Source organism: Bactrocera neohumeralis, chromosome 4, assembly GCF_024586455.1.
Source record: "Bactrocera neohumeralis isolate Rockhampton chromosome 4, APGP_CSIRO_Bneo_wtdbg2-racon-allhic-juicebox.fasta_v2, whole genome shotgun sequence".
Taxonomy (NCBI): Eukaryota; Metazoa; Arthropoda; class Insecta; order Diptera; family Tephritidae; genus Bactrocera; species Bactrocera neohumeralis.
The window spans coordinates 38,884,918-38,912,221 of record NC_065921.1 but is presented as its reverse complement, the minus strand read 5'-3'; the positions used below and the strand labels follow the sequence as shown (position 1 = coordinate 38,912,221).

Below are 27,304 nucleotides of genomic sequence, written 5' to 3'. Positions count from 1 at the left end.
CACTCGGCACAGTTGACAGCAACAATGATGGCACAACTGTAGTAGAAGTGGTTGACGCAGTAATTGTCGATAGTAGTACCGAGTATTAAATACTCATGTAGCCAGTAACACACAAAGTTGATTCCCTGATTGCGAAAAACCCCTTAACCATGGAACCACCACCACAGATAGCTCTTAAATCTTAAACCATTCTTAAACATGGATATTGGTTGATGACGCCAACACAATTGCTGCTGATCAACTCATGAGTTCCCATGGAACCATTACCACAGGTAGCTCTTGATTCTTAAACTATTCTTAAACATGGACATGTTAAAATCAACTGGTCAAATAAAAATGTCTGAAATCCAAACGCAGACGGCTACCGTAGCTTCAACGTTGGTTGATGACGCCAACACAATTGCTGCTGATCAACTCGTGAGCTCCCATGAAACGCGCAGCGAAATTGACTTCTCTTTGTCTAATGTGGCCGAAGTGGAACAGGATCCATATTGCCCCGACCCAATGGAGGATGGTAATAGTTTAACGAACTACGCGCTACTGAGCACATCTGTCAGCATACGGCAGTAGGTCCGCAACAATCAACGACGCAAGCGCGACCTGCTGACGGATGGGCAGACACTCATTATGTGGACCCTTTCTTAGTACCAGCTCCAGTTAATGAACTTGAAAACGAATTGACCACGGAAGTTGCATCTGCTCTGGTGGCCTCAACATATGCCTCTAAGGAAGATGTCAGCTTGAAACCCACTATACTGGCAGATAGTAAAGTGAAAACAGAAACAAGGAACACAAAGCCGAGCTATCGGTTCAGAATATAGAAGAACACGAGGCTGGATTGGTTTTTTTTACAGAAAGATACATGGTTGTAGATAAATCAGAAATAGAAACTAATGTCACGAAAAGAAGTCAACAGAAGAGAGCGCAATACACGAACTGATAGCCATACCATGCCGTTAATCTTGCTGTGAGATTATCTCAACGCTTCCCACAGTTCCTGATTGCATTGATTGAGTTTAAACCCTCCAATAAAGTCTATAAATAAATGGTGTGGGGATGAGACACCGCTTAGAAGTGATAAAAATATGTGCATTTCATTGTACATATTTCAGCTCTTTACCGAATAAACTCATCTTTGACACTTCTGGCACATATTGCAAGTGTTTCATTAATACCCCACAATAAGATACTCAGATTTTTACCTGTTGAAATAATATTATTTTAATTACACACGTTTTATGCTATTTGGACTCATGCTGTTTGCGGAAGAAATAGAATTGTGAACTCTTCAATCACACTTGTAACGAATCATTACTCAACTGAGCACTGACTTCCCGCACAGCTGGGTACACGAGCGCCCCTACTCACTTTAATTTCATTCACTTCAACAATCATACGATACTTCAATTACATTTCATTTCCATAAGTCAATCAAATCGTAACAGGCAACAAACATAAGCGGATTTATATTAATTATCTCCTTAAACAGTTCCGACTGCAATCAAATTAGCAAAAAACAACAGTTATGTTATTTTATTAATTCTTTTCCGGTAGCAATGTTAATCATTAATTATAAGCAAATATCCTCAATGAAAACAATAAGAATTCTGCGCATCAAAGCTTATTAAACTTAATTACAGCACTTTCAAAAAATATAGCACATTTACATCGCCAATTGACGCCTCAACAATGCAAGATTAATTAATCAAAATTAATCAAGCGCTTGAGTGCAATCGATGCTCGTGCTGACATAATTTATCATTCGTACATTTCGCGAGCCATATTCTATGCATGTAGGTATGTCGTACGGTTACTTGTATGGCGTACTGTATATCGACCGGCTTCCAGCAGGGACAATGCACCGCCTAAGCAGATGTTATTAACCTAAGGTGAGTATGAGCGTAAGGCACAAACATGGGAAAATACAGGTTCGCATCACACACCTACAGACACGTACTTATATAGTCTGAGTTATAGCATGCGACTCATATTATATTCTAATTATGCCTGTTTAAGTAAATATTTTTGAAATGCGTAAGCAAATTGTATAGATTTTTTATAGCAGATTTGCATCAAATTAAACAAACGAAGCGCATTGTTCGTATTCGGATTAACTGGGTCATAACCTAATAGGTGATTGTACTATACTGACCTGAGTGCTTTATGGTTTCAGAATGTTCTCACGAAGTAAGAGATGAATAACCTGACTTAGTTAGTATTTCAAAACATGTACATACCAGTAAATTCACTACACAAAAACTTTTTCGAAGATCAAGCAACTAGAAACTCATAAAATCACCTTCCTCTTCTTCTTTATTGTCGTAGACACCGCTTACGCTGTTCTAGCTAATTACAAATTCCATGTGTAGCTAGGTCCTTCTCCACCTGGTCTTTCCAACGGAGTGGAGGTCTTTCTCTTCTCTGCTTTTCCCGACGGGTACTGCGTCGTATACTTTCAGAGTTCATGTGTTTTCATCCATTCGGACGACATGACCTAGCCAGCGTAGCCGCTGCCTCTTAATTCGCTTAACTACATGTTAACTGTATGTCAATGTCGTCGTATAACACGTACAGCTTCTCGTTTCATTGAATGCGATATTCGTCGTGGCCAACACGCAAAAACTATAAATCTTCCGCATAATCCTTCTCATCGTCCTTGCCTCTGCACCATATAACAGGAAATAATGAGAGACTTATAAAGTTTGGTCTTTGTTCGTCGAGAGAGGACTTTACTTCTCAATTGCCTACTCAATCCGTCATAGCACCAGTTGGCAAGAGTTATTCTGCGTTGGGTTTCCAGGCTTACATTGTTGTTGGTGTTACTATTGCATCCGAAAAAAACGAAATTATCTACGACTTCTAAGTTATGACTGTCAAGAGTGACATGGGAGCCATGTCGACTATTCGTTTGGTGACAGGAGATATTTTATCTTGTTCTCGTTCACAACCAGACCCATTTGCTCTTATATTTAGTCTGTACAAAACAGATCTCTCGGCACGGATGATGAAGCTCTTGTTGAAGATGGTACCTTCTCTGTTTAGTTCTGCAGCTCGAATTATTTGCTCCAGAAGTAGGTTGAAAAAGTCACACGAATTAGTTTTGCGCGGATACCAAATTCAGACATCGCGAATACCAAATTCCTGCTGTCAAAAGCAGCTTTGAAATCGGCAAAATGGTGTGTGTCGATTCTCTTTTCAAGGGTATTTTCCAAAATTTGGCGCACGGTCTGGTCGGCTGTTGATTTTCCTGGTCTGAAGCCACACTGATAAGGTCCAATCAGTTTATTGACTTTCACTCAATACGCTCGATATACTTAACTTTATATGCGTTGTTTAAGAGGCTTATCCCACGGTAGTTGGCGCAGATTGTGGGGTCTCCCTTTTTGTGGATTTTACAAAGAAGCTGATGCATATTCCCCATCAGTTCTTCGCCTGACTGGGGAATCGGGTTCGTCTTCCCCTGGCGTTATGCTTTCACTGCCATTCAGCAGGCTGGAGAAGTGTTCCCTCTATAATTTTAGAATGCTCTGGGTATCGCTTAGTAGATCACCTCTGCGGGTTCTACAAGAGTATGCTCCGGTCTTGAAACTTCTGTTGGTCGCCGCATTTTTTCGTAGAATTTTCGAGCATTAACCCTGTCGGCCAGCTTGTAAAGCTCTTCATACTCACGCATTTCGGCTTCTCTCTTTTTCTGTCTGCAAATGCGTCTGGCTTCCCTCTTCAACTCTCGGTATCTATCCCATCCCGCACGTGATGTGGTCGATCGTAACGTTGCGAAGTAGGCAGTCTATTTTCTCTCCGCTGCGACACAGCACTCCTCGTCATACCAGCTGTTCTTTTGCATTTTCCGAAAACCAACGTTAAGACTTCGGAGCGTACGCACCTCTAAAACTCTAGAAAAGTGTCTTCCGTCAACAAGAACATGATCGATCTGGTTTGTGCCATGTAGCTTGATGAATTTTACTATACTGGAATCTAGTACTACAGATAACCATATTTTCGCTTCAACCCATTTGGAGATGTTTCATGGTGGAGACTGAATTTACCGACCGTAGAGCCAAAGATACCTTCTTTTCCCACCCTGGCTTTAAAGTCACCAAGCACGATTTTGACATCGGAGTTCTCTCACATCGTCCTTCTCTTCCGTTAAAGAACTTCGCTTTGATGCGGATTGCGATTATACGTTCATCCACCGGGGTGAATTCCAGTACTCGGCGACGGAGTCTCTCTCCCACCACGAATCCCTCACCAAATTCGAGCTCTTTTATATGGCCACTGTAGTAAATATCACAACGACCTACTTGCCTCATTCCTTGTCCCGTCCATCGCATTCCTTGGACGGCGGTTATGTCAGCTTTCACTCCAAATAGGACATCAACCAGCTGGGCAGCGGCCAATTAAGGGACCGGACATTCCAGGTGTGTGTCCTTAAATCGTAATCCTTAATACGTTTGCAGAGGTCGTCATCAATAGGGGGGTCTCTCATCCGGCGCTGTTTTCTTCTTTTCATACGTAGTGTTTTTTACGTTACGGGTCCCAAACCCACCGCACAACCCTGTTAACTTAGTCTTCTAACATATCAAGACCTTGCAGAACGGTTTTTGGTTTATTTTTAAGAATGAAAGTCACCTTTAAATCCTGGATGTAAAGAATAAAGTCGAGCGGATGTTTGAAAATCCAAAGTTTAGATATGTGGCTATTTGGAGAAGTATTGCACTAATTTAACCCATTTTAGGAAAACTGATACTGAAGTAAGAAAAAGATTCTTTCTAAATTTTATGAAGATTTCTTGCATAAAGAATGATATATGTGATATAAAGTCAAACGGAAGTTCCAAAATATTTATATGACGTACATAGTAGCAAGGAAAGTTTTGAGCGTTTTTCATCCAATTTTGGCTGTCAGCACAAAAATTTTATTCCGGAATTTCAATACTAGAACTCACACATTGACCGATATATATTTGGCGTCTGGGTTCTTAAAAAGTTTTAGTTCGATTTCGAGAATTTTGGGCGTAAAGTGAAATACCTTTAGCATAATATTTGTGCAAACATTTTTTCAGATAACTCAATTGAAGTTTGATTTGTATACTTTAAAATGAAAGGTTCAGATGAGACCTAGATAGTTAAGGGGGAGTAGGTGCGGTTGTAATCTGATTTCGCCCATTTTCATGTATAATGGGACTATTTAAGTAACTTCACTCACCAAATTTTGTTGAAATCTGTCAAGTAGTACCTGAGATATTGAATTTCAGAATAAGTTAGCGGTTCCAATCCCTTGTCCAATTTTCGGACTTTTATCTTGGTTGTAAAATCAAATGCTTATGGCGCATTTATTCAATGAGTTATAGCATTTTTAGTACAACGTAACCGTTATGTGACTTTAAGAGACTTCCCAGCGACAATCCATAACATGAACTCCAAAAAACAATGCTCAAAACAAAAATTTGGGAACATGACTTACTTTCATTAGCTATTTTTTCAAATTTCCCACAAGTTCTTTATTTTATAATTATTACCTACGTTTCTCTACTTCAATTTCCAGGATCCCTCTTCACTTCTGTCAAAAGTTATTATGCACTTGCAGACTGTGCCACTGTTAAATAATCATTTCAACTGGTTTTATTAAATGATTTTGGATAATTTAGTTCAGAAAATACTTGACTGGCGGTTACTCATCATTTTGGTGGCGACTGCTTTTCAGTCGGAATTGCTCATGAATATGTATGTGAATGTATTTCAAGAGAAGTAAAAATATTTAATGCAAATCTGGTATTTCGACGCAATGCGACAGATAACAGAAACTGAAGAATAATCGATACTTTAGTACCAACGTAATTTGTGAAACAGCTTACGCAATTTTATGCCCACTGTTGATTAAGGCTTTTATAGGAAAATTCTTCGAAATTAAATAATTTATAGGCTAAGTACTTAATATGACGGGTTAAGTTGGCTTATATTATTTAACGATAAATGAAGCAGGAATACTATGAAATTATGAGTCAATTCTTTGAAGGGTGAAGTACTCAGAATTGTGTGTGGTATAACTGATCAAACAGCGCACGGCAAAATTGAATATTCTTTATGTTATGAATTAAACACGAGTTGAAAACTTTTTATTTATAGGAAGCTGTTACATGTTCTCATGTTTCGAAACATTTATTAATGAATACTTTGATTGAAACTTGTTTTGCTGGATATTCTTTTCCTAGGCATCAATCATTTCGGGCTTATCTACGTCTTCACACAACTCCCAAAAAAATAGTCCAGCGGTGTTAAATCCCACAAGGTTGGAAGCCACGTCACTGGCCAACGAAACGAAATAATGCGCTCATTAAAAGTTTCTTTCAATAAATTGATTGTTTCGTTGGCTTGTACGGTGATACCGATCTATAGTTGCTCGAATAATCTACTGTGTTGGGCGATTACTTCAGTCGAAGATTGGATGCAGCGCGCGATTAGTCGCGCGAACCCACCCATTTGCAACATATAGCTACAGGGTATGCTAGTTTTGATCACCGAACGGTTGTTTGTATTCCTTAACACTAATCGAGGTAGATGTAGGCGTTATGATGACGAGACAAGTCGCGCTTGATGTCTGAAATTGAAGCTCGTGATCTCGCCGACATTTGGTTTCAACAACACGGCGCCACTTCCCACACATCACATCAATCAATGGATTTATTGCAGATGAGCAGATAATTTCACGTTTCACGTGTGATATCATACCGCTAGACATTTAAGGATTTTAGGACATTTAGGGACATGTAGAGTGCGAAGTCTATGCGGACAATTTCGCTTCGATTATGCCTTAGAGCAAAACACCGCTCCTGTCATTCGCCAGTTACTAGTCGAAATACTCGAAAGAGTCATCGAAATTTGGACTCTACGCATGGACCTTCTGTGATGTAGTCGTGACCAACATTTGTAAGAGATAATCTTCAAAATAAAATGCCAAAGCATGCTCATGATAATGGAAATTCCCCAATACATTTGAAATATCTGTTTTTTTTCTTTAAATCGAAATGGATCACCCTTTATTGAAAACTACAAAAAATTAATACGGAAGTGGCATTGAATTTTACATTCGAGATTTTATGAGAAAGCTTTATAGGAGCCGGTGCCAGAAGGAGAAGATGGTTTTGGCATCGCCCAATTTTAGGTGAAACCCCATATCTCAGGACATACTCAACCGATTAAGACCAACTTTGGTATATGATATTATCTTGACATTTCTAAGTTGCAGTACAAAAATTGGCGAAATCAGACTACAACCACGCCTAATTCCTATATAACAATATATAACATAAGTTTAAATTCATTCTGATGCATTTACTTTCAGAATGCAAACCAATCGCCACTGAATATCTCGGGCTAAACCTTTTTCCGAATAGTATTTTTAAGGTATGTCAAGTCCGACCAAACCTATTGATGTCTCCAGATACCGAAGATGTGGATCAAAGTTCCAATTGCGAGCTTTGTATCGAAAATATAGGTCAATCTGTGAGGTATATTATGGAAATTCGGTTAGAATCTTTTTCGAATAATAGTATACCTGTATGCCAAAAATGGGTTGACGCAGATCAATAATTCCCTTAGCACCCTATATAAAGATTTGTGACATATTTTAATAAAATTTAGAGAGCGTTTTTTCTAATAAGGGTGCCTCTTCTTACCAAAAATGGATAACATGGGATGAAAACTAGCATAAACCGCGTCTTTAGATGTCGAAGAACGTTGACATCTTAGTCTATTTTCTACGTACGGGAATAAAAAGAAGTCATTGTGTGCCAATTCAAGACCTTATGATGGATGACTCATAAAATCAATGTATTGAATGCTGAAAAGTGCAGCTTTTTCAGTCGATGTGTGAGACCTAGGACTGTCGTGGTGAAGAATGATCCGTCTTCAACGGTTAGTTTTCCTAATTTTTTGAAAGACAACTGGCAAAGAAATGGTTGTGTCAGATTTTAATATTGTGCTTTGTTCTAGTGGTATGGTTGTGACATGGATGTTGTGGAATCCAACGTGAACAAACTATTTTATTGACAAATGGTCACGCAATCTCATGATCACATGATGATCTTATAATATCAGTTTGCGAACAGCATCAACAGTTTCCAGAACAACAACTGGTTTCAGACGACCATCGCCAATATACTCTATATAGTGATTCCAACATACCACCTTTATTTAAACATTCCTTTAGGTTGATCAAAATGTGTGATATTTTAGTGAAATCAATTAGTACACTTAATTTCACTAAATATTTAGACTTTCGTTTATTTTTATAAAGATAATAGCTCATGCATTAAGAAACAAGTAAGGAAGGGCTAAGTTCGGGTGTCACCGAACATTTTATACTCTCGCATGATAAAGTGATAATCGAGATTTCATTATCCGTCATTTACATATTTTTCAAACACCGTATTTGTGTAAAGTTTTATTCCGCTATCATCATTGGTTCCTAATGTATGTATATATATTATACAGAGAAGGCATCAGATGGAATTCAAAATAGCGTTATATTGGAGGAAGGCGTGGTTGTGAACCGATTTCATTCATATTTCGTACATGTTATCAAGGTGTTAAGGAAGTATTATATACCGAATTTCATTGAAATCGGTTCAGTAGTTCCTGAGATATGGTTTTTTCCGTCCATAAGTGGGCGACGCCACCCATTTCAATTTTTTAAAAGCCTGGGTGCAGCTTCCTTCTGCCATTTCTTCCGTAAAATTTAGTGTTTCTGACGTTTTTTTTAGTCGGTTAACGCACTTTTAGTAATTTTCAACATAACCTTTGTATGGGAGATGGGCGTGGTTATTATCCGATTTCTTCCATTTTTGAACTTATGAATTATATGGAAATGCCTGAAGGAAACGACTCTATAGAGTTTGGTTGACATAGCTATATATATATATGTACAAAAAATTAGTAGTAAAAAAATGCGATCCAAATATGTCCCCTCCTTAATGCATTCACTTTAATATCTTTATTTATGGCTTAGTTATGACACTTTATAGGTTTTCGGTTTTCGCCATTTTGTGGGCGTGGCAGTGAGCTGATTTTGCCTTTTCTTATGGAGCCAAGAAATACGTGTACCAAGTTTCAGCACGATATCTCAATTTTTACTCAAGTTAAAGCTTGCACGGACGGACGGACAGACAGACATCCCGATTTCGACTCTACTCGTCACCCTGATCATTTTGGTATATATAACCCTATATCTGACGCTTTTAGTTTTAGGACTTACAAACAACCGTTATGTGAACAAAACTATAATACTCTACTTAGCAACATTGTTGCGAGAGTATAAAAATCCGTTTTCAGATCGCCTTTTTGTCTCTCATCTCTTTAGTAGCACTTGATTTGACTATGTTGTTACAATCATGGTTTCCCTCAAAAAGCAAGATCAAATTCCTATTAAATTTGAAAACACAACTTTTGTGTCTTCTCTTCAGTGGTATATATTCTTAATGTAATAAACCAGACAGTTGTAGTTGACACGGCCTTCATAACTGTTAAATAACTTGATATACATATACATATATACAAGTATAAATATATGAATCAAAAAGTCTATGAAAATCAATATTTACATATTTAATAAAAGATTATGGAATAATACAATTACTGTCTAAAAGGCATTACCCACATTCATATCAAACTCGTTTTAACTCACACCCATTCGCATTACATACACATTATATATACAGTTATACTTCTTCAGTTTTAGTAAAAGTAGAATATAATAATTGCTAAATTCCGATTCCTAAAAGAGCACAACAAACACTTGAACAGCGACTCATTTCACAAAGAACGAAGTCGTAAAAATTAAATTTGAAGACGAAATTAAGTTGTTAAAATTATTTTCAACTTCGCAGCCATAAATAAAGCAACCGAAATATTGGTTGGTATTTAAATGGGACCATAAAATACATACGTATGCCTTAATGCACACAATTTCAGCCTGCACGTATTAACAAAAATATACTAAAATTTGGTGCTCAATCGAGAATAATTTTGACCGTCAACGTCAATTCATTGCGAATGCAGACGATGGAAGTTGTAATACTTTAGGGCGTCAAAGCAATTAAATATTTTAAGACCAAAACACACACCAACATATACATTTATGTCTATATATATAACACATCTTGGGCGCGTAACTGTTGTTTGCTGCCAAAAATGCTGACGTGTGAAGACACCGAATTGCCAAAATGCACCAAAGACCTTGAGCAACTGACGCGCACAGAATGCAACCACGGCGGAGGCAGTGCATTGAACCGCCGGTAGCCGATAATGCCACCACACACACACACAAACTATGATTCATTAAGTAAAAATCAAAAACCGTTGCTACCGACTGCAACCGCTACGCTCAAATTCAGACTCTGACTCGACACAGTTAAGTCGACATGCTACCATAAAATCCATAAAGTCCGCTACTAAGACGACTAAGCGATTAAATGTTAATTAAATTAAAGTAAACTAAACACAAGCAGCGAATAAAAAGCGCATCAAAGTTTTGTTGCCATAATTGATTGCCAGCGAAATTCCATTAAAACCGGCATTGCGCACTTCGCTCGCTTATAGATAGGCTGCTGCTCGGCTGTTGGCGACGACTACCGGCACTCGATATCAGCCGGAGCGCGTTTGCATTTGCGTTTGACATTGACCTTGACTTTGGTTTCTTAGCCGGAGATTAAGTTGCGATTTCCCTGCGACTGCAACGGCTCGAAACGGAAATTGTGACGGCGTAGTAGCCGCAACCGTAGCCGCAGTCGCATTCCGCCGGCACGGCCGAGATTTATGCGTACTTTCACCCAAAGCGGTGGCGAAATGCGGGCGCTCTGACGCTCGGCAGCGCATGGGAGTCATCGCAGTGCTTGACATTTTCCCACACACACTCTCGTGCATTGAGACATGTGCGTCGTATTAAACTCGTATTTGTTTGTACGATTGTGTTCGTATTTTCTCAACGCCCTAAAACAATTGGGTGCAAATGATTTGCGTAGGATTTTTCAAGTTATTTTATCTGATTTTAATTTCGTTCATATGCAGATAAATTTGGCGAAATATACATCGCATTTAGCGTGCATTGATTTCGGGAACAAAATTATTGACCCGCTTGAAATCCATATTCATAAGTTCAACTTTCGGCACTTTTTGATTTGCACTCCTTCAACTTTTGTTTGGAAATTTACTAAATATGATTATTTTCAGTGCGCATGCATATTTTTGGCAGGTGTTTTGTCTGCCGGTTTCTTGCAAATTCAATTTGAGCATTCAGACTATCAGATTTAAAAAAAGTCTTAATGGTTTTCATGCACCTGGAGTTTTCTGGCAATACCTCAAATGCTTTCACGAAGTAAAAATATATATTTTTAAATTTTATTCATTCAAATAATGTATGTTGAACCGAAGAATTGAATCTTGCTTCTTAAACGGAAATAACTACACTATTCAACAAATCTGAAGGAAATCGGAAATCTGAAAATTTAAGCCTGGTGTGCTAAGAGGTCTGTGGGGTATTTGTGGTGTGCTGAATAAGAGATTGAGATCAAAAATGTTGCTTCAGAAGAAATTGTTAGTAAATGGTTGTGGTTTGCAAGTAACAGCTTCTAACATCACAATCGCACACTGACTGTGCATAAATCGATTGATTTTACAAATATAGTGAATAAATATTTCTACAAGTACATCTACAAAAATTTAATAATATTGAACTCGTTAAACAAGCCCAAATTTGGGCGTGTACCTATCGTGTTAATGTCCACATTATCGCCTTAACGAAAGTAATTTTGTTTTATTTTATGTGTAGCTGATGCTTATTTTAATTATATTATATACACCAACCAAAGCTTTAATTTACTCAAAATATTCAATAACATAGGTTATGTTAGTTGCCTTTAAGGGAATACATGTGTTTCCTCGGGTAAAAGCAGTCTTTTTTCAAATATTTTTTCCTCATAGGAAAAATGAAATAGTTTATTAGAATTTTTTATTGTTACAAACATACACTATACACTATAACAAAGATTCTGAAAATTTTGGAAAAAATATTTTAAATTCGGCCATTGTGACGGCATTTCCGGTAACTCCTCGGAAAAAAGATGCACCCGCGTTGGAAGGATAACTCCTTACAGAATCAACTAAAGTGAAAAAATACGTGTTTTAGTTAAGGGGTACTCTCATGTGAACGCATACATTTTACCACTTTTTAGGAAAATTTTTTTTATGCGACAACAAAATTCAATCATTTTAATTTTTTAATATATTTTTATTTGTATTTTGAAATGTACAAAAAAAAAAAAATTTTTTCGTTTTTTACATTTTTAATATATATTTTTTTTAAATCAAAGTAGTCCCCAACAAAAAACAGTAGTTCACTGGTCACGGTGATAGCGGCTGTTCATGTTATCTGTAATCAAAAAATCGAATGGTAGTAGTTCTGCGGCTAACGTCCCTACCAAATATAATCAATTTCATTAAAAAAAAAATATCGAACTTCAAAAAAAAAGTCACGAAAATCTTGTTTTTTTTTCGTTAAAAATCGTTTAAAAAAAATATGAAAATATTTTCGAAAATAAACAATTTTGGTAGGGACGATAACTATAAATGAGTAGAAGAACATATCGTCACCTGAAATGCAAAATAACGTAACAACATTTTCGGAAATTTACAGTGGCTTGAATGAAACACGAAATAAAATGGAACCTGAGTGAAAAAAAAATTTAATATTGGTTAAAATTGGTTTATATCTGATTGCAGAACCTGAAAATGTTGGACATATGTAATATTATGTATGTAATTTGAAGTGGTGAATCGTAATCAATAAGACACTCCAATTTCGAATTTTTTGATGACACGTTATTTTGCATTTCAGGTGACGATATATAAATTTTAAAGCAATCGGTTGAATACTTTTTTTAGAACCATGACAGTTTCAGAAAATGATGATTAGAGAAAAATTCGTTTAGAAACGTAGCAGCTGCAGACTTGTCATGGCGCCTGGTAGACAGTCGCTTACGACACGTCGGCGACTATGAGCTGTAACTTATCAAATACTATGAACTTCGGTCTGAATTTTTCACAGCATGTTTTCAATAAGTTTTACTGTCAAAATAAAAAAAAATCGATCTTTCGAAGTTATTACATGAGAATACCCCCTTAAAAGCCTAACTTAGAATTTGGACGAAGAAAAAAACTGATTGAATTTTTGGCTAACAATTTTGCAAAGAAATTAAAATTTTCGTAAAGGAAAATCCTTAGAACTGTATCTCAAAGACCTGTGTAAAATTTCATGAAGATCGGTTGAGTAGTTCTCGAGAAATCTTGCCAACCGACTTCAAAAACGTAGTTTCGAGAAAAATGCGATTAAAGACAGACTCGAGCGCACAAGTTCTCAATGCTATATCTCCAAAACTATTATTCCGATGAACTTGAAAATTCAAGACGATATTCCAATGTGTTGTAGATTTTAATAAGACAATATAAAAATAAATTTTTTGAAATCCCTTAGCCCATGTAACCCCTTAAACCTAAATTAAAATTGAGAACATTAATTGAAAACAAATGTACTAAAATATTAAAAAAAGAAAAAACGTTAACTCCACACACGTCATAAAGCAACTAGATATCCAACTAAATACGTTTTGCTACTTCTTTCTTGCCTCGTCTTTTTATATAAACAACATTCAAGTCGTATGATATGATACAGTGATCCTGACAATTCCTTCGCAGGTTATGGAATAATAATAACACAAAACTAATTTACATGTATATAGTATATATGGGGTTCCGACAAATAAACAGCTTCTTACAGAGAAAAAGGGATGTGCAAAATTTTAGATCGATATCTCAAAAACTGAAGGGCTAGTTCGCGTATTTACCGACACACATACAATCAGATGTGCACACGTGGGTGATTCTGTGTTACTTCCAGTATTGGGATACCATATACTCAAGTCAGCATAGCCAACTTTATACATTGCTAAAATAACAATACGGACGTTCGAATGAATAATAAGTTCTAACAGATGTCTTTTTATATGTGTGGTTTTCAATTAGGGAATATATTTTTATACTCTCGCAACAAAGTTGCTAAGGAGAGTATTATAGTTTTGTTAACATAACGGTTGTCTGTAAGTCCTAAAACTAAAAGAGTCAGATATAGGGTTATATATATCACAGTGTTCAGAGTGACGAGTAGAGTTGAAATCCGGATGTCTGCCTGTCCGTCCGTCCGTCGTCTGCCCGTCCGTCCGTCCGGGCAAGCTGTAACTTGAGTAAAAATTGAGATATCATGATGACTTGGTACACGTATTTTTTGGCTCCATAAGAAGGTTAAATTCGAAGATGGGCAAAATCGGCCTACTGCCACGCCCACAAAATGGCGAAAACCGAAAACCTATAAAGTGTCATAACTAAGCCATAAATAAAGATATTAAAATGAAATTTGGCACAAAGGATCGCATTAGGGGGGGCATATTTGAACGTAGTTTTTTTGGAAAAGTGGGCGTGGCCCCGCCCCCTACTAAGTTTTTTGTACATATCTCGGAAACTACTATAGCTATGTCAACCAAACTCTATAGAATCGTTTCCTTCAGGCATTTCCATATACAGTTAAAAAATGGAAGAAATCGGATAATAACCACGCCCACCTCCCATACAAAGGTTATGTTGAAAATCACTAAAAGTGCGTTAACCGACTAACAAAAAACGTCAGAAACACTAAATTTTACGGAAGAAATGGCAGAAGGAAGCTGCACCAAGGCTTTTTTTAAAAATTGAAAATGGGCGTGGCGTCGCCCACTTATGGACCAAAAACCATATCTCAGGAACTACTAGACCGATTTCAATGAAATTCGGTATATAATATTTTCTTAACAGCCTAATGACATGTACGAAATATGGGTGAAATCGGTTCCCAACCACGCCTTCTTCCAATATAACGCTATTTTGAATTCCATCTGATGCCTTCTCTGTATAATATATACATACATTTACACAAATACGGTATTTGAAAAATATGTAAATGACGGCTAATGAAATCTCGATTATCACTTTATGATGCGAGAATATAAAATGTTCGGTGACACCTGAACTTAGCCCTTCCTTACTTGTTTTTTTTTCAAACCTGTTACTTAATGTATACTCCATTTAAATGCAACTCGTGCAAGAATTAAACCGAACGACCATCAAGTGCTTCACACGTTCGGTTAATGGGCCCAAAACGAGATGGCCACAGATCCGATGTTCACTAGAAGTATTTTGTGTTTGATAAACGACAACTGTTTGTTGCGCTCTATGGACACAGTGAATCGTTGGTTCATATTTCTTCAAATATAAAGACGGTCATAATGGTAAAGTGCATGGGGACGCCATAGAGCCATCATTAGTGATTCTAGTATGAACGGGAGATGTTGGTATGGATGACCTTTAGTTCTCACAGCACGGTATTATATGCCATAAAGCTAACGAAACAATCAATTTATTGAGAGTAACTCTTAGCTAGCCAGGCTTCCAAGATGGTGCGACTTAACAGCGCTGAACCATTTTTTGTAAAGTTTCTCTTTTATTCGGTTTCCAAACCGAAGATTTATATATTACAAAATCTCTTTTTGCAACGCTAGTTAAGCCTATATTGAAATAGGGCTCTGACCTAATTTTGGTTCAAGTGTGGCCTGACGCTCTGGTGATACCCTTTTTGACCATCCAACTACTTTTTAACCTTAGCTACTAAAATTTTTCTTTCTTTTGCTGGCCAGTTGTTGATCTTAAACTCTAATCGTTATTATTATAATATGCTTAAGTCGCCTAAAGCGAAGATAGACATTTTAATTTACGGTCGCGTCATATCTTTTATTATTGATGTATAATAACGTCAATAACGTCAACACTGCATTTCATCAGAATTTTATTTTAACTGATTATGTTATATTAGCTAAATTAAATTCTTAAGCAATTTAACGAGTTTCTCATATTTACCTATAACAGTTAGCTTCCCGTTTTAATAATATATTTAATTATTTATATAAATATAATGTTTCGTTTCTGCTCTTTGATGTCTGCCGAATATCTGTGTACATTCGACGAAGCTCATATGTACTGTTAATGAAGCCGACAATATATGTATTTTGTTATATGGCATTTGCTTTGGAAAAGGCATACAAATTGAAAAAAATAATGATGATGAATTCGTCAGAATTCTAAGTGACTAAAGAGTAGTTAGATCTCCAACAGTTCTACTTAAATGCTTAAGGAAACGAAAATAAACTGTCTTAAAGGTTTGTGAATATAATTGAAAGAAAATAATCCCTTCCGCAAAACCACTTTTATAAACTTTTCAGGCAATCCCTTAATTGAGTCAATTATCAAAGATTTATACTTCTAAATGAAAGATTTTTTCAAATATTTAAAAATATAAGTAGATATATAGTATAAAAAATACAGAATAAAAATATTCTTCCTTCTTTACTACTACCACACTTAACATTTAACACCGTTTTGAAGGAAATGTACTATATAGGAAGTTAAATACAAGTTTAGTTTATGATAGATATTAATTGTCAATTCTTGTAAATGTTACTATGGTGTTTATTAAAAAAAAAAAAATATTAAATCTTCTATAATTTTAACAACTAATTATAAACAAAATTTATATACGGTATTCATCTATATGTGTACAAATATTTACTGGAAAAATATACTTCAAGACGACTGAAGTGATCTTTATAAAGTTTTAGGAAAGCTCCTCTGAACATTATTACAATCTGTGGAATGGTGGGAAAAAAGCCGAGTCGAAACTAAAAAAATTACGCCAAATCCGCTAATCAAATGCTCATTGTTTTTTTCCGATATTCGTGGTTTGGTACAGCGGAGGAACTTACGGTTAATAAGGAGTTCTATTTAGCCGTATTGAGGCGTGAGAACATCCGATGAAAACGGCGGGAATTGTGGAAGAACAATTCATGGATTTAACAAGATAATAATGCACCATCGAGACACGATTGTGACCGAATTTAAAGCTAAAATCGCAAAGGATACCATTGATCAACCACCATATTCACTAGATTAAGCTTTTTTCTTGTTCCCCAAACTGAAACTGCCGCTTCGTGGAACGCGTTTTCAGTCGCTTTAAGAGATAGAACAAAATTCTCTGAAGTCCATCCCAAAAAGTGCTTATGAAAAGTGTTTCGAAGACTAGGAGAATCATTGGCAGTATTTCATCTGGTGGGGATTATAGTAAATATATATGTATTTCTTTGAGGTACTCAATCACAAACCGGTACAGTTCCTATATATAGTTATACCCTATTCAGATGTGAACCTTATTCCAGTAAGGAAGTTCTGATAGTAAAGCAACCTTATCTAATTCCACCAAACACTGAGTATTACTTTGGCGTAATGGATTTTCGGCTTTGCCGTTGCATTGGATGGTTTCTCATATGATTTTCTGCGTTATGCGTTGACGTATTGAATCGATTTTACATCACCAGTCGCAATCCGATGCAAAAACAATTTTTTCTTGTAGCGTTCTAGTAGCATTATTGACATAAAAAACCTGCTTTCAACGTTTCTTTGTTTCCACTCATATGACACTCAATTTCCTTGCTTTCGAATGTAACCAAATGCTTTCACAAGTTTTGAAATGGCTGTTTAAAGGGCCCCAAAGAATTCTGTGAACTTTCTTTTTGGTAACAATCTTTATCAAGTAATGCTTCGAGCTCCTCAACTTCAAACTTGGTTTGACGCCCAGAAGATTTCTCTTTTTGCAATTCTATTCTAAAGTCCTCTTTGGATGTTCGCTTAGCTAGAGCATGTTTATCATAAATTTCCAACAAAATACAGTGACTTTGGCTGAGGTTTTCTTCATACTAAAATAATGGAGAAGAATACCCCACAAAAACTTTTTTCAGGCGGAAAGTTCGACAAGTCTGAGTGAATAAGAATATGATGAACAAGACGCACAAGGACAGTAGCTAGCCAAAATATGTTCGAAATATTGGAACAATAGATCAGTAATCAAGTTACACCATTATCTTAGCAAATTGTACAATATAGTTATAGACTCAATAATTATAAAAAATTACTTTTTTCAGTAAATGCTAATATAGTTCTTCCCAAACATATACCTTTAATAGTTTGTTCTCCAATTATCAGCATCCTTACAAATATAATAGAATTATGTAGATTGTGTTGCACTCATTCTAAGTAATTTCATCACACCACATAAGTCATCTTTCTTCGAAAATAAATTAATTCGAGTGGTGAAAAGTTCATAATGACTAAGTAGCTAACTAAAATGACACACCAGGAGTATTGAACTCGAAAAGCGATTAAAAGTATTTTCACCCACAAAATGTCAAATTCTCAGGCACACACACACATCGACAATAAGCCTACGCAATATTTTTTTCATACTTTCTTTCAAATCACGCGAATTATACTAAACAGTGCACACTAAGTCAAATAAAGGCATGAAATGTATAACAAATATATTACCAGAATATAGCAGCAACAACAACAAACAACCAGCGAAGCATTGCCGAAGTGTGGCGATGAGCGAATTTCAAAAATTTTAAGCAACAACCAAAAAGTACAACAACAAGCAAGAGTAAATTACAATTTAATCTGAAACAAATACACAATAATAATAACAACAACAGCAAACAATAATTGAACTCTATGTAGCGAGTGAGCGCTGTGATGCCGAGTACGCCAACTGGCAACAACAACAACGACGGCAACTTGAATATTGAGATCAACAAAAGCAGACGTTTTCAAATCAACGCCTGACGTCGCATATCAGCGCGCCGCGAACGCTACACTTTCGTATATAAACGAGCCGAACGCGAACGGTAAGCACACATTCCTGTTGCAGCCAGCAAAGCCTAAGGATTACCACAGCCGCCACAACCAAGTGAAGCTTACATACAAGTGTGAAACAAACAACAACAAAACCAACAACAAACATATAGTGCATATAACTGTGTGTTAGTGAAGTGTGAAGTGGTGTATATTTTAAAGAATTTTTCAACAACAACAAAAATTTGCAACAAAATGCATACCAAAGTGATCTTATTCGCAACCATTGTGGTGAGTAAAAGCAAACGCTCGAAATTGTTGCAACAGCAATTGACAAAAAACACTGAAAAAAACATAAAAAACTATGAAATAAGAGCAAGAGCCAAAGACAGTGAACTTGAAACTGAAAAAAGTGCAGTGCAAGTGAGGGCATGGTGCCGGTGGAAAGCCAGAGAAAGAGCAGAAGTTACTCATACGACGTGAGCGCCAGTCAGTGTCAGCGCCTGAATGCAAACTATTTATAAGCACAAGTGTATGTGTGTGTGTTGAGTGCAATGAGGAAATGTGAAAATATGGCAAATATTGCAAATATGTGCCACCGCTTGCAGCGCACCAGTAAACTTGGCTGGTTTATGGGCGTTGAAGATTAGCATTTGCAATGGCATCTGAAGCAACCGATCAAGTGCATAAATAATTGGCGAGTAAGGTGTGTTGCGGCTGCTGTTCATATACAACAGCAATTATTTTCGCATTGTTTGCAATTGTTTACTTCGACTGCTGCGTACTTTCCGCGCTTGTTTGTGTGGCAAATGTTATAATAAATAACAACAAACAGCGCAATTTGGCAGTTCAACGCACTTGAGCGCAGCTTTTTGCACATTTTCGATTTTTTTTTTTTTTTACTTTTTTCACTCGCTTTTGCCAAAAGAACCTTCATAACAGCAAATGTTAATTGAATTTTTGCAATCAGCTAACGGCTGTGATGCAACCCAATCAAAACAACTGCAAAAGTATAACAATGCAAAGACTAGTGTGCGTGTGTATGTGTGTGTCGCGCTTAGAATGCGACCTTTACAATTCCACAGCTTTGAACTTGCCTTAAGGCGCAACAAAGGCACACATACACGCACAGCTGCACATAAATATACTTTTCATATATATGTATGCGTGTGTTAGCTATGTATGAGCAAAGCAAATTGACACAATCAATCATTCTAAATGGTGCGCGCTCATATTTTTCCCAACAAACACACACACTCTCACACGTATGCTTGTTGTGCGGCCTGCAGCGCTGTTGGCTTGAGCGCGCATTGGCAATAGATGAGACCGCTGCCGCCAACGCTGCTGGCTGTCTATGCAACACACCCAAAAGCGTCTGATTGTACGCCAAAAACCAAAGTCGGCTGCTTTTTTAATTAATAGCAATTTGGTGAAGTGCTAAAAATACTTATTTTGGCGTTTTTAATGTTATCGATTTTTTTTATTTTTTATTTTTTACACTTTTTCAAATTTATTAAATTTTTTTTTTCTAACACTTCGGTTAATATTACTTTTAGTATTGCTCTTTGCTGCTAGTCCGGAATTTATTACAGCTTTTTGTATTGATATTTTTTGGGCGCAAACAAGAAATGACCAAATTTTCTGCTTTTTGCTGCCACAGCAGCTTCTAATGATTCATTAGCACGAAATTTATTGCTTTGCCAAATACTTGCAAAACCGAAAAATTTCTGTGCAATGAACTGTTATTTTGCTGGTTTTGTGATTTAGGCGCGCTGGCATGCGTACAGTTAGCTTTTGAGTTTATATTTATGTTTTCACTTTTATATACATATATGTACGTACATATGCGTATATAAATATGTTTTATTAAATTAGGTAAAAGGTGAACGCGCCAAATTCGAAATTAGCAAAAATTGCTAAGACATTAAATCTTTTTTAATTCAGCGAAGGAAATGTGAAATATCCAAAAAGCTAAAATTTAGAACAGGAATAAAAATACTTGTCTGGAATTGAATGCTTGTTATATAATTATTCCATTTATGCAAATATGGTAGACACAAGTTGCAGCTTTACACATTTTTTTGCTATTAAATACCAAAATTAGAAATTGCAGTTATGAATACTAATTTCTATTATATTTATTTACTTTCGCTTTTTTATAAAAAAAAATTTCGAAATTTTATTAGACAAAAAATTATATTTTTTCGTTTCTAATTTTTTTTTTTTCTTTTCACTTGTATTTTTTTATAAATATTATAAATAAATTAAAATAAGAGATGCAATTTAGTTTTTAATTAATTTATTTTATTTTTCTTATAAAGATTCATATTCTGCTAGAGAAAAATTATTTATTTTTGTTTTTTTGTTTTGTAAAGAAATATGTTAGTATTTAAAATTTGCGCCAAAAAATTTTTCTATTTATTTTTAATTTTATTTAATATATTTTTTCTTATAAAATTACAACTCACAAAATTTTTATAGACAAAAGATTTAATATTTTTAGTTTTTTCTTTATTTTTCCTAAACAAAAATACCAATCTTTAACACTTTTATTGCCAAAAATTATAAGTTTTTTATTTAGGTTATAAAAATGCATAATTTTAACACTTTAATTGTCAAAAATTGTTCCTAAATTACTGCTGAATGCGCGAATTTCTACTTTTTTGTTGTGAAAAATGCTAGTCAATTAACTGTATTAAAATAATAATTGAAGCAAGTATATTCTAGTACCTCAAAAGATAAAAAATGCATATATTCTTACATTAAGCTAAACTAAAGTTTTTTTGCAAAATATTTTTACTTATTTTTTTATAATAAGCACGTGTTTACCATAATTTTGATTTAAAGTAATTACAGGCTCTTGCCAAACTTTTCTTGTGCATAAAAAATATGGCAACACTGCATAAAATATTTGAATTATGTATATACATATATTTATTTTTTTGGGATTTGCTCTACAAAACATAAAATAAAACACAAAACTTTTAACCCTGACTGTTAAAATGATATTTCACAATTTTTTTTTTTTTTTTGTTTCTGTTTTTTTGTAAATTTTAACATATTTATAATCCCTTTAAATATAAAAAACAATAACAAAATCATAAAATATAATACATAATTCGACACAAATAATTCTAACACAACACTTCTCCCTCCTCTCTCTTTGCAGGCCGGCGTTGCGCTCAGCACCGCCTTACCGGTTGGTGACAACGAAAATGGCAAGTATCAGAATTCGGTAGATAATAAAAACGATGGCAAATATCATCCAAGCAATGATGGCAAATATCGTCCAAGTTCTCGCGGCGAAGGTAATTCCTTCAGTTTCAGAACGTTTGCACAACCCAAACGTTAACGCTTTCTTTCAATGTACTTGTAGTGTTGCGCTGTTGTAATATGCTGCTATAGTAGTTGTTGTTGTATTTACCATAAGTAACTAGTACTTACACCAAATTAACACCAAGCAAAACAAACCAAACAACAAAAACAAAAACAAAGCTAACTTCAACTAATTTCTGTAACACTAAACCAACTTACTAATACAATTAAGATTTTATAAACATTTTAGCTCCGCGCAGAAGTAGTGAAAAAACTACAAAAAATAAGAAAAAAAATATAAAAACACTTAAAATACCAGCGCAGAGCGTACACTAAAACCATAAAATAAAATATGATTTAACCGTCAGCTTACCACAAACGATTCACACGATAAAACACTGACACATATAACACACGCATAAATCTATGTGTATATAGTATGTATGTATGTAGTTGTGTATAAATTGCCAATGCTGTCATTGTAACTGTATTTCTGTTTGTTATTTGGTCGTTAGCATACGCATGCGCGCAGTCTCACTGCTGCTATTGCTTATGTTATTGACTCAACATGTATATAAGTATGTGTGTATACAAGAAACAAAACAATTTGGATATATATATTTGTATATAATGACTTTAGCTGACTTTCAGTGCGCATAAACATGTGTTATTTGTACTTTTTCTAATACACGAATATCTACTTCTAGGCGCAAGAGGCGGTTACTATGATGCTCAGGGTAAAGATAATTTTTTCTATTTTTTATTATAATAAATATTTGCGCAAATACATAAAAAACATAAAACAACATGTAAAAACACCACCGAAAAAATACCATAGCCACACCAAACCCAGATCCGCATAAACATTATACAAATACAAGGCAAACACAAAATAACATTGTAATAAAAACAAAAACAAAAAAACAAAGTTAAGAAGCAAAATCAAATTTGAATATAAACAAAAAGAAATTTAAGTTAAAATCACACAGAAAATTTGAAATCAATTTTGGTAGGCAACCAGTTGTCATGCTCCCTTTTAACGCTTTTTGGTTCTCGGCTAATTGAATTAAAATTAAAATTTACTGTGAACTCGCTTAAACACACTGCCTACTAACAGCAGTGACATTTCCCCTACTAACAACACCAAACACATATACACACACGCATGTAAACGCAAACGCTTTTAAAAAATGCTTTTAATGAATCGCAAAAAATTATCAAAAAATAACAAAAATATGAACTTCACTAAGCAAACATTTTTCTCTTTCGCCCTTCTGCTTGCAGGACGTTACATACACAGTTCGCAGCCATATCGTCACGTGCACGATAACCGAGAACTTGGCAAATACACGCACATCCCCTACCCCTACGATGGTGGTTATGGGCCCTACAACGGAACCAACATTCCGTATATGCATGTCGATGTGCCCTATGAGTAAGTAGCACACACACATACACACATATATGTACATACAAAATTTATTTATTTTTTTTAAATATTTTCAAATTAATTAATTTCATTAATACTTTTTCCTTGCAATTCCACAGCCACAATCTTTACACAGTAAGTAATGCTGATTTTAAAGTTCCTGAAATCAAATTGGAATATGGCTTCCCTGACCATGAACCACAAATCGACATCACACCCAACACCGACAATCCTGTTGTTAATCACTCCGCTGATTTAATTGAAAACGGAGATGAAACAACGTCCACATCCCCAAATGCAGAGCAATAAAAAATTTACAAAAAAAAAAAATGCACCGCCTCCAAACAATCCACAAACAATCCCAGTATCCCGCATCCAACACTCATCAACTATATTTAAAGTATTAACAATGTAACAGTAAATTCATGAAATATCTCACCTTATACATGATATTGATAAGAAGAATAAGAAAACTTAAATTTAATTTAAAAGAAACAAACACCCGTATTCCTAATTTTTTTTTTAGAAAAACATTTAATTGAAATAATTTTTTAATTTAAAAAACTTAATTAAGAAAATTAATTTAAAATATTTGAAAAAAAAGGAACAATCACCCGTATTCCTACTTTCTTATAGAAAAAAATTAAATCCGTTAAAAAAATTTAATTAAAAAGATTAATTAAAAATTAAAATAAATTAAGAAAATTAATATTAAAATTTTTAATTTAAAACAAATTACAAAACTAAAAAAAAATTAACAAGAAAAATTAATAACTTTAAAAAATTATTAATTAAAAAATTTTTTAAAAAAAAATTAAGAAAAACTAATTTAAAAAAATAAGCATAATTAGTTTATTAAAACAGTTCAGCATTAAATTCTTAACATTTGAGAATTAAATTAAAAACCAAAAAAATCGAATATATATTTGAAAACATTTTTAATGCTATCCACCTTCCAACAACAACAACATGATCCCCTCTCACACACACACGCAACTGCACGGGCACTAACTCCCACACACATGCACAAATTTACAATTCCCCACGCTGCACTCACACATTACCCCAAGTAACGTATCTATGTAATGCACACACCCCCACACACACATACGCACTCACTTGCAAGTAGTTGTTTCAATTACCGTTAAACGCGCATTTACTCAATTACAAAATTCCACCCCTTTTTCAACAAAAAACTCACCAACAATCATCAATCAAATCAACAATATACGTATAACCACCAACAACAACAACAATTCGTACAACAAATACACTGCCATTTGTAAACAAAATCCGAACAAATCATGAAAACAAAAATCCGACAACCAAAAACACATACAAAAACACCTGCAGTCCACAACAACAACAACGAAGAAACCCACAACAACCACGACCACCACAACAACGACTACCACTACCACAACACCACGCACGGTGCTGTTCAACTACGATGAGGAGGGCAAATACAAGGTGGTGCATCAGGAGGATGCGCGCAAAGAGGACAAATACGATCACTCGTAAGTGCAACATTGACAAACGACTTATTTGAGTTCGATAGTATTTATCAAAATTTATTTTCTGAATTTTTAATTTTTAAGTTCAATATTATTTATCAAAATTTCATATAAATTTTCAAATTATCTCGATTCTCGTTTTTGAGCACAAACGATTCTTTGTCTCTTTACAACATAACTGTTTATCCATTAAACTTAAAAATGTTAATTTATCCCTCTCTCTCCATTGCTCTCTGTAGTTACTTGACTGAGAACGGCATCTACGGTGAAGAGCAAGCGAAATTGCACAAGAACGGCGGCACCGACGCGAAGGGCTTCTACGAGTACACCGGCGATGATGGCAAACTCTACCGCGTGCACTACGAGAGCAACCACAACGGCTTCGTACCCAAGGGCGATCACATTCCCACACCACCGCCAATCCCAGAGGCCATCGCACGCGCACTCAAATACGTCGACGATTTGCGCAAATCTCGCGGCGAAACACCCATGTTCGATCAACGCGGTTTCCGCATCGACCAAATGGCATCCAAGGCTTTCATGGCCAAAATCAAGTCGATCCACTTGGAGGAGATGCCCAAAGAGATCAGCGAACAAATCATCGAATTGCAGCACGAAGTCGAAGAGTACCAACAAATGATACAGGCATACGAGCAGGAGCAACCACGTGAGCAATATGTCGAAGAGTATCAGCAGCCACAGCCACAGCCACAGCAACAACAACAACAGCAACAGCAAGTATATGAACAGCAACAACAATATTATGTGCAACAACAGCAACAATATGAGCAACAATATCAAGAGTACCAAAGCGAGCTGTACAACGAGCAGGCCACCGAGAGCAACACACAGGCGTACAACTAAGCCGAGCAGTACGCTGCAAATAGGTGCCATTTAATTACAAACAAGGAAGAATATAGCAATAACAAATTGAAAAAAAAAAACTAAAAATCCATAAAAACAAATTGAGAATTAGACGAATTGCAGCACATCAGTTAAGTAACACGAACGATTGGCTCGTTTCTATTGTAAGAACTTGAATAACTGTTACTGCTCGCTTATATTATATAAATTATGTAATTATGTAAAAGCAGCAGAAAAATCGAACTAAAATTAGCGCTAAGTTACGACGAAATATTCACACGTCACACACATCAACGAACATCAACTGCCATTAAAGATAGGAACAGCTTGTTGGCTCACAGCAAATGCCGCAAGGAGTGGACGCTCCAGCACAGCAGCGACCTTGCCGTCAGCAAAGTGCCAACAAAGCTGAATTTCAGCCACAACAAAGCATCGTACGCACGCGGAAGTGAAGAAGTCGCGGAAGACGCTCAACACACGCTCATCAACACGCATCACACACACACACAAACACACCCTTCCCCCACTGAAAAGCAACAAAATACAAAAAACATTCCCCACAAAACAAAAACAACAAGTAAAAAACGAAAAAAAAATTACAACAACAAATGTTAAGAATTAATTTCATATTTAACTATTTATAATAAATTTATTAGTAATCTCAACAAACTGGGAAATAAGTCATAAAAATGTGTTATATGTAATAAAAATTTAACCAAAAACCGCAAAAAAATAACTTAAAATAAAATCGAATTAAACCTTTAGCAAATTGAAAACGAATACGCCTTTTTTAATTAAACTTAACTGCACTTAGCCGCCAGCCAACGCTAGCATCCGTCAGCCAACGCCACTGACGCAGCGAAAAATCGCAGAAAATACATAAAAACTACGCGCTCCGCAATAAAAAACGGTTTTTACGAGTTTCCCTATCGAGTCGCCATCGTCAGCCACAGCAGCGGTTACGAGCGTCGGCGGCAGTGCCATCGGCATCGCCGTCGTCGGCGTTGTCGTTGTCGTTGTCGTCGTTTACCCACCCGAAATTGCAACAATAAATTTGATTGGCTCATTTACGATTGCCACTTATTGCCGGTTATTTACTATTTTATATTTCATTTTTACCCTTTTTTCTTCATTTTGTAGCCGTGTCTCACACAGCTTCTTCACTGCGTCGGTCGGTGATTTTTTACAATTCGTGACTATGCGTACATTTTGTTTGTGTAATTACTTGATGCGCGCAATATTTCTTAAAATTATCTAGAGTAAAAGGAATTTCAAGGTCGCACGGTTGGCGCACGCAACGGCATGCTGTTGGCCATACTCGTAAATAGCGCGCATCCAAGTGTTAGTGTACAACACACATAGACACAAGA

At 35.7% G+C, this 27,304-nt stretch overlaps 1 protein-coding gene across 1 annotated transcript; it reads left to right on the top strand.

Moving 5' to 3' along the window:
- Nucleotides 1–303: 303 nt before the first annotated feature.
- Nucleotides 304–26,600, top strand: LOC126754852 (uncharacterized). Its single transcript, XM_050467037.1, has 8 exons — nt 304–514; nt 571–770; nt 21,982–22,120; nt 22,835–22,864; nt 23,412–23,562; nt 23,676–23,691; nt 24,910–25,073; nt 25,310–26,600. Exons 1-8 carry the CDS (start codon nt 304–306, stop codon nt 25,932–25,934), a joined length of 1,536 nt encoding a protein of 511 aa, XP_050322994.1. The 3' UTR covers nt 25,935–26,600.
- The last annotated feature ends 704 nt before the right edge of the window (nt 26,601–27,304 follow it).

Excerpts from the sequence above, each read along its gene's own strand:
- LOC126754852 (XM_050467037.1), top strand. The coding sequence starts at position 304 with ATGGACATGTTAAAATCAACTGGTCAAATAAAAATGTCTGAAATCCAA. Across the intron at positions 771-21,981 it reads CTATACTGGCAGATAGTAAA|GCCGGCGTTGCGCTCAGCAC; the intron begins GTGAAAACAGAA and ends CTCTCTTTGCAG. Across the intron at positions 22,121-22,834 it reads TCCAAGTTCTCGCGGCGAAG|GCGCAAGAGGCGGTTACTAT; the intron begins GTAATTCCTTCA and ends ATCTACTTCTAG.